Source organism: Oryx dammah, unplaced genomic scaffold, assembly GCF_014754425.2.
Source record: "Oryx dammah isolate SB20612 unplaced genomic scaffold, SCBI_Odam_1.1 HiC_scaffold_11, whole genome shotgun sequence".
Classification (NCBI taxonomy): Eukaryota; Metazoa; Chordata; class Mammalia; order Artiodactyla; family Bovidae; genus Oryx; species Oryx dammah.
The window spans coordinates 2,145,825-2,154,650 of record NW_024070195.1 but is presented as its reverse complement, the minus strand read 5'-3'; the positions used below and the strand labels follow the sequence as shown (position 1 = coordinate 2,154,650).

The following is an 8,826-nucleotide window of genomic DNA, read 5'->3' as shown; positions in this document are numbered from 1 at the left end:
GAAAGAAGCAGGACTATCAGAGGGTCAATTAGAATCTTAGTTTCGTTCCACCCCTGTCATCTGCCGAAAAGACGTGGAGAATCAGACCATTTCCCAGGAACATGATATTCCGTATCAGTGGTTATTTCCTCATGTATTGTCCCGTCTTCATTCTCATTTAAGATGGTCCCCTATAAAAAACACAGCTGAAAGCTGCCTTCACTGTCCTTGCAATCTAATAAAAACACAACTTATGGGGCACAGGAAAATTGGTGCTGAGTGGGAAAATGTATAGCTGTGCGCGCTTACGTGAAAAAGAAGGAATCCATCAGACTAGGAATAAAGGCACGGCTCTGCCACTCAGGGTTGCACCCTGGGTCCCTGGCCGTGTTGTTGGGGCGGGCTGGTGCTTCCTGACCTATGCAGCATAAAAGCCCTGCAGCTCAGTGCCTGGGTCCCTAGAATCCCACTCCAGCCCAACTCGGTCTCTGCTCCCCGACCTGGAATGTGGCAGCCCACGGGGATCCCACACGCCTGCTCCGTCTCTGAGCACACCTACAGACGCTGGGTGCAGCAGGGGGTGAAAAGGCGCCTCGTGTTTTACGCTGAGCAGAGCTTGTTTTCACACTCAACCACATACGCCAGAGACGACTTCAAGACATTTTTTAGCGAAGGCATCGGGTTCGTGGTCATTCTGTAACGTCTCTAAACAGGCCCGCCCGGGACAAAGCTAGCCACCTACCTGACGACTATGGTCGACGTCGGAGGCTCCTTTGTGCTTTTGGTCCACAGGCGGCATTTCTTCCACCCTTGATTGGTGCTGTTGTTTTGTCTCCTTCTCCACAGGGGCATACTGCTTGGTTTGGGGGTCAGATTAATCTCTCTTGGAAATTGATGTCTTTCCAAGATCCTTTCTAAGCCAGAGAATTCAGAATTCTCACCTAGTAATAGAATAAATTAGTGTTAGTCCCTCAGCTGTTTCCAACTCTGCGACACCCCGCCCCCCCGCCCCCAGACTGTAGCCCGCCAGGCTCCTCCGTCCAGAATACTGAAGTGGGTTGCCATTCCCTTCTCCAGGGAATCTCCTCAGTCCCGGGATTGAACCCAGGTTTCCTGCACTACAGGCAGATTTTTTTTTTTTTTTGCCAGTAAACAACTTTGTCTTTTATTTGCCCGAGGCCAACTGTGGCAGGCACTAAGGCCCTAAGACTTCCAGAAGGGGTGGGGGGTGGGGTGGGAACCCATCCTGCTTGCCCCATCCTGCTTCCTGCAGGAGATTCGAGAACAGATAAGTGTACCGTCTTGCCAGCAAGTATCTCCTCCATTTTGTGTGTCAGTCGCTCAGTCCTGTCCAACTCTGCGACCCCGTGGACTGTAGCCCCCCAGGCTCCTCTGTCCAAGGGCTTCTTCAGGCAAGAGTACTGGAGTGGGCTGCCATTTCCTTCTCCAGCCGGCAGATTCTTCACCATGTGAGCCCTCAGGAAAGCCCGGGTGCAGCGAGCATTTGAGTAACTCCATTCCTTCCCATCTCTGCTTGCGAAGAGTCACGTGGCTTTGGTTTGAGAACAGCTATTCATGCCATTTAGTTGCTACTTAGCTCTGCCATTTCTTCATTCCAAAAATACCAGTGAGCAGCATTTAGACCTTAGCCTGGGCCTGGACGTCTGAGAGACGCCCAGCAAGCAGAGAGTGAAGGATTGCACAGGGCAGGCACTGAGGGTCTCTGGTGTGATCTGTGATTCTCAAAGGGCAAATGCTTCAGTGATAGTAACCACACACTGCCCTGACGGCACACGCGCTGCTTCACACGGATGGCCCACAATCAGATCGCCCGTCGGCAGTGAGACAGAACTTGTGTCAGAACGTGTTCCAGGACACCGCTTCCTTCCTTCATCAAAACCATCTCTCTCCCTCCAAAAAAAAAGAGGGAGGGAGAAGGGAAGTCAGTTAAAATGCACGTCATTTACTGACAGAGCTGAGTTATCTTGCAGGGCAGGCTTTTTATCTCTTTGCCAACTGGTAACACGTTGAGAAGCAAAAGCCAGTTGGTAGCCCGTGCTCCGAGCATCTCTGCAACCCATTCAGGAGCATCGAGAAGAAGCTGTCACACAGCTGCTGCAGGAAGAGGAGCTGAGTGAGCCTCAAGAGATTCGGGGCAGCCCTGCATCAGGCTCGGAATTAGCTCAGAGCTCATCCAGCCCCCGTTATGCCACCGGCTGGATCCCTGAAGGTCCTTACCGGGCAGGGTAATTGGTAGAGACCCCCAGGAACATTGCCTCATCCAGACTAAGTGAACTAAATGGTATAATGACAGTGATCAGCTTCATCCTTAGAGGCCAGAAAATCACACCAAGTAACTCAAGAGCAGGCCTGAGTATGGGGCTCCTGCCTGCGGGCGAAGGCCAGGGTTCTCACGGTGGTTCCTGAGCCCCATAACGACACAGCTGGGCCGTCCAGCCTCCCTCAGGCTCCCCCTGCCCAACAGCAAGAGCGCAGGGTTTGCTTGATTGTCAGGATTTCAAATCTGTTGGTGATTCAGGGGACCGCAGCGTACATGGCAGGATCACCACCAGCTGTAAAGGCGTGCCAACACCTGTTCGTGTCGACACTGGAAGGCTAGAACAAACAACATATAACTGGAATATCATTGAGAAATCAAAACCCATTCTCCAACCTCACATAAACGCTCACTGCATTTTCAATTTTAAAACTGAATTTTAATTACAAAAATTAAAGATGCATGGAAAGACTTCCATTAAAATAAAATGAAACAACTTCAATATAGCGAGTGAAAGTCGCTCAGTCACGTCCGACTCTTTGCAACCCCATGGACTGTAGCCTGGCAGGCTCCTCTGTCCATGGGATTCTCCAGGCCAGAATACTGGAGTGGGTAGCCTTTCCCTTCTCCAGGGGATCTTTCCAACCCAGGGATGGAACCCAGGGCTCCCGAGTCGCAGGCAGATTCTGTACTGTCTGAGCCACCAGGGAAGCAGTATGCTGCTGCTGCCGCCAAGTCGCTTCAGGCGTGTCTGACTCTCTGCGACCCCATAGACAGCAGCCCACCGGGCTCCCTGGTCCCTGGGATTCTCCAGGCAAGAACACTGGAGTGGGTTGCCATTGCCTTCTCCAATGCGTGAAAGTGAAGTCGCTCAGTCGTGTCCGACTCTTCGCGACCCCATGGACTGCAGCCTACCAGGCTCCTCAGTCCATGGGAGTTTCCAGCAAGAGAGCTGGAGTGGGCTGCCATCGCCTTCTCCAGGGAAGCGGTGTACACAGTGCAGAAAATCAATGAACAGACGCCTCAAGAGCCAGGAGACCAGCAGGGGGCGCTCTCAGCCCTGTGTCCACAGCGGAGCCCAAACCGGAAGAAGAAAGACCCGCCCCCCTCCCCCCGCAGGACTCAGCCGGTTTGTTCACTCCTTTTGTGTTTCCCTCCCAACTTCCTTTACCTTCCGTAAAAGCGTTCCCCTGTCCTTGCCATGTGGTGACTTCCTTGTGGTTTGCTGATTTGCACTTCTCCGTGGATACTGAATAAACCCATCTTAGCTGGAGAAATACTGGGCGGGCCTTTTAGTACAAGTCAGCAACAGTCAAAGGAACCTCTTCCTTCCTCTCATCGCTATCCTGCCACCATCCCGAATTTGCTGTGTCTCCTTCTAGAACCCTTTTCTAAACAGTTATGTACATATTTCCATCTATGAATCTACAGTCTTCTTTTGGCAAAAATGGAATCATTGTTATTAAAACTCTGCAGTGTGTTTTGTAAATATGTTAGTATCGACTGTCTTAACAGTATTTCACAGTATGAATCTGTCTGTTTAACCATTCTGTTGTTGAATGATAATAGGCTTTTTAGAACTTTTCACCTTTATAAACAGTGTTTCAACACACACCTTTGTTCTTGCATCTGTCTGCAGGGTGGGCCAGTATTTCTCTAGGTCAGTAAGCAGAAGTGGAATTGCTAAGTTGAAGGACATGCACATCTAACAGGATGTTAAAATGCGGATTTTCTGTTGGCTCAGTTTTGTTCTAAGCCCACAAGGTCTGAAAAGCATCCAGTGGCGCCAGATACCCAACTATGAACAGCAAACTTATCTATGTAAGAAAAAGCTAAGCATTCTTTTAGGCACGTGAGGATTTCTTTAGGCAGAGGTGCTGTAGTGCTGGGGACTGTAGCGTCTCCTAAGCCCCAGTATCCCCGGATGTGGCCTCTCTCGGAAATAACCTGCAGATGCAGTTAAGATGAGCTCATACTGGAGCAGTGTGTATGCCAAGTCACTCATCCTGTACAGCTCTGTTCGACCCCAGGGACTGCAGCCCGCCAGACCCCTCTGTCCCTGGGGATTCTGCAGGCGAGAATCTTGGACCGGGTTGCCATTTCCTACTCCGGAGGTTGAACCCGAATCTCTTGCGTCCCCTGGATTGGAAGGCAGGTCCTTTACTGCTAGCACCACCCGGGAAGCCCTGTTCTGGAGCAGAGCAAGTTCTTAATCCAGTATGGCGCTCCTTTTAGGAAGTCAGACGCGCACGGAGGAGACGGATGTCACATGTGCAGACACTCCTGTGACAACGGAGGCAGAGAGTCGAGTGATGTATCTGTAAATCGAGGAACACCAAGGATTCCCAGCAAACTCAAGAGACCAGGAAGAGGCAAGGAAGAATCCTCTCCCAGCTGCTTCAGAGCCTGCTGACACTCTGGCTCTGGACTTCCAGCCTCCAGGCCATGAGACCATACATTTGTTGCTTTAACCCCCAAGTGTGTGGGTCTACATTCTGGCAGTCCCAGGACACTCTGATTACTCTTTACTGAGTTCAATTCCTTCAGTAAGCCAGCAACATACATTTTAAACTTTGACAAAGACTTTCAGATTACCTTCGAAAAACCCGGAAGCAATGAACATACCATCAGTTGTGAGGGTATTAATTTCACCACGTGTTTATCATTATTGATCTTACAAAATTTGACCCCTCTGATGGCTTAAAAATATCTCCTCAGTTTATCTTTTTAAAAATATTTCTTTCTTTCTTTGGCTGCACTGAGTCTCAGTTGCAGCATGGAAGAGCTTGCATCTTTGTCGCTGCAAGCAGGATCTTTATCTGCAGCCCGCAAAATTTCAGCTGTGGCATGTGGGATCGAGTTCCCGGACCAAGGGCTGAACCCAGGCCCCCCACACTGGGAGCTTGGAGTCTTAGCCACAAGACCGCAGGGAAAAACCCCTCCTTGGTTTTCTGTTACTTCCTTGATTACCAGACTGTTTGAACACCTCTCATGTCTATTGGTGGTTTGTATTTCATCTTGTGAATTGCCAGTGTATAATGTCTGTCTATTCTATGAGGCACTTACACTTTTCTTGATTGTTATGTAATCTTTAATATAACTTGGATCTTGGGATTGATTCACAATACTGTAGGTTCAGGGATTAGGGATTAATCAGGAGGCAAAATGCAGGAGACCCAGGTTCGATTCCTGGCTTGGAAAGATCCCCTGGAGAAAGAAATGGCAACCCACTCCAATACTCTTGCCTGGAGAATCCCACGGACAGAGGAGCCTGGCAGGCTTCTGTCCATGGGGTCACAAGAGTCGGACATGACTTAGCAACTAAGCCACCACCACCAGAAGACAAATACCCAAATCAGCCATTGTGTTCTAAAATCATCAGCCCGATACCCGCCTTCCCACCCAGGACTTGTGTCTTCATCAGTGTGGCAGCTGCCGCTTCACTCCCTGAGCCCCTTGGGGCCAGTGGCTGCCATCTACCTCTGCCCTTCACCTGAGCTCGAACAACACAGGAGGCAGGCTCCACCCAACTCTGCACATCAGTCCACTTATCACCCTCCCTGACTACAGTGGAAGTGAGAAATAGATTTAAGGGCCTAGATCTGATAGACAGAGTGCCTGATGAACTATGGAATGAGGTTCATGACATTGTACAGGAGACAGGGATCAAGACCATCCCCATGGAAAAGAAATGCAAAAAAGCAAAATGGCTGTCTGGGGAAGCCTTACAAATAGCTGTGAAAAGGAGAGAGGCGAAAAGCAAAGGAGAAAAGGAAAGATATACGCATCTGAATGCAGAGTTCCAAAGAATAGGAAGAAGAGATAAGAAAGCCTTCTTCAGCTATCAATGCAAAGAAATAGAGGAAAACAACAGAATGGGAAAGACTAGCGATCTCTTCAAGAAAATTAGAGATACCAAGGGAACATTTCTTGCAAAGATGGGCTTGATAAAGGACAGAAATGGTATGGACCTAACAGAAGCAGAAGATATTAAGAGGTGGCAAGAATACACGGAAGAACTATACAAAAAAGATCTTCACGACCCAGATAATCATGATGGTGTGATCACTAATCTAGAGCCAGACATCTTGGAATGTGAACTCAAGTGGGCCTTAGAAAGCATCACTATGAACAAGGCTAGTGGAGGTGATGGAATTCCAGTTGAGCTGTTTCAAATCCTGAAAGATGATGCTGTGAAAGTGCTGCACTCAATATGCCAGCAAATTTGGAAAACTCAGCAGTGGCCACAGGACTGCAAAAGGTCAGTTTTCATGCCAATTCCAAAGAAAGGCAACGCAAAAGAATGCTCAAACTACCGCACAATTGCACTCATCTCACATGCTAGTAAAGTAATGCTCAAAATTCTCCAAGCCAGGCTTCAGCAATACGTGAACCGTGAACTCCCTGATGTTCAAGCTGGTTTTAGAAAAGACAGAGGAACCAGAGATCAAATTGCCAACATCTGCTGGATCATGGAAAAAGCAAGAGAGTTCCAGAAAAACATCTATTTCTGCTTTATTGACTATGCCAAAGCCTTGGACTGTGTGGATCACAGTAAACTGTGGAAAATTCTGAAAGAGATGGGAATACCAGACCACCTAACCTGCCTCTTGAGAAATCTGTATTCAGGTCAGGAAGCAACAGTTAGAACTGGACATGGAACAACAGACTGGTTCCAAATAGGAAAAGGAGTATGTCAAGGCTGTATACTGTCACCCTGCTTATTTAACTTCTATGCAGAGTACATCATGAGAAACGCTGGGCTGGAAGAAACACAAGCTGGAATCAAGACTGCCGGGAGAAATATCAATAACCTCAGATATGCAGATGACACCACCCTTATGGCAGAAAGTGAAGAGGAGCTAAAAAGCCTCTTGATGAAAGTGAAAGAGGAGAGCGAAAAAGTTGGCTTAAAGCTCAACATTCAGAAAACGAAGATCATGGCATCCGGTCCCATCACTTCATGGGAAATAGATGGGGAAACAGTGGAAACAGTGTCAGACTTTATTTTGGGGGGCTCCAAAATCACTGCAGATGGTGACTGCAGCCATGAAATTAAAAGACGCTTACTCCTTGGAAGAAAAGTTATGATCAACCTAGATAGTATATTCAAAAGCAGAGACATTATTTTGCTGACTAAGGTCTGTCTAGTCAAGGCTATGGTTTTTCCTGTGGTCATGTATGGATGTGAGAGTTGGACTGTGAAGAAGGCTGAGCGCCGAAGAATTGATGCTTTTGAACTGTGGTGTTGGAGAAGACTCTTGAGAGTCCCTTGGACTGCGAGGAGATCCAACCAGTCCATTCTGAAGGAGATCAACCCTGGGATTTCTTTGGAAGGAATGATGCTAAAGCTGAAACTCCAGTACTTTGGCCACCTCATGGGAAGAGTTGATTCATTGGAAAAGACTCTGATGCTGGGAGGGATTGGGGGCAGGAGGAGAATGGGACGACCAAGGATGAGATGGCTGGATGGCATCACGGACCGGATGGACGTGAGTCTGAGTGAACTCCGGGAGATGGTGATGGACAGGGAGGCCTAGTGTGCTGCAATTCATGGGGTCGCAAAGAATCGGACACGACTGAGCGACTGAACTGAACTGAACTGAACTGAACTGACTGATCCAGGAGGGGCAGCAACTCCACACTGCAAAGCCTGTAAGGGCTGGGGGAAAACAGTGTTCCTCCAGGGTGGTGCAAGCCTGGAAAAAGAAAGAAGAAGGGGTAGGAAACAGAGCCGAGTAATACACTTCAAAGCCTGACCTTTAACTGGGAAGTTATCCCACTAAGCTTAAAAACAGATCTAGGAATGAACTTGTACATTCACTGGTTGGTATTTGTCACTTAGGCCCCTTCCCGTCTTTCCAGATTCACAAAAGAGCAGGAGGCAGCGCTGGGAAAGGCAGTGTGTAGGTGAACCGCGCGTGAGCTCTGAGCACGTGGCCCCACAGCACGAAGGATGGAAGCGGTCGAGGTCTCAGGCATGAACCACACCTGCTCTGCAGGACTAGGTTCTCACTCGTGACCTGAGGGTCTTCCCAGTGGCATTAGTGGTAGAAAACCCGCCTGTAACGCAGGAGATGGTTCCATCCCCGGGTCGGGAAGGTCCCCTGCAGGAGGGCGAGGCAACCCACTCCAGCATTCCTGCTGGAGAATCCCACGGACAGAGGAACCTGGCGGGCCATGGTCCATAGGGTCACAAAAGGTGACTGAAGCGGCTTAGCACACACGCACGCGTGACTACAGAAGGGGCGTGGGGACCACGATAAAGCACAGGCTTCCCAAAGAGCTGGCGCCTGCCCTCCGCCCACGTACACTTTTTCTTGTCCTCCTCACTCTTGCAGGAGTGGAGCAGCTCCATCAGATGATTGGGAAGCAGCTTGTGAAGGTTGGACAGAGTCTCAAAGGTGTGACGGAGAACCTCAGGGTGGCTGTAGTTTTTCGGGGTCTTAGGCTTCACGAGGAGCGGGAGTTTCAGCTCCACTTGGCTGTTCCTGGCTGTCCCCATGATGACCCTCTGAGTTATGGAGAAGAGCAGAAGGAGAGCGGAGGCGGGGAGGCCCTGGCAGCGG

General features: G+C 49.4%; 1 protein-coding gene across 1 annotated transcript; it reads right to left on the bottom strand.

Moving 5' to 3' along the window:
* Positions 1 to 230: 230 nt before the first annotated feature.
* On the bottom strand, positions 231 to 8,762 carry CUNH6orf201 (chromosome unknown C6orf201 homolog). The gene is made up of 2 exons (XM_040249877.1): positions 8,570 to 8,762; positions 231 to 920 (listed from the first exon to the last, which is right to left on the bottom strand). The coding sequence occupies exons 1-2, from the start codon at positions 8,760 to 8,762 to the stop codon at positions 718 to 720; spliced, it is 396 nt and encodes a 131-aa protein (XP_040105811.1). The 3' UTR covers positions 231 to 717.
* Between the last annotated feature and the right edge of the window lie 64 nt (positions 8,763 to 8,826).

Bases quoted from the DNA above. Each gene is read 5' to 3' on its own strand.
- CUNH6orf201 (XM_040249877.1), bottom strand. From the start codon at position 8,762: ATGGGGACAGCCAGGAACAGCCAAGTGGAGCTGAAACTCCCGCTCCTC. The intron at 921-8,569 runs GTACGTGGGCGG...TTCTATTACTAG, and splicing joins TGAGGAGGACAAGAAAAAGT to GTGAGAATTCTGAATTCTCT.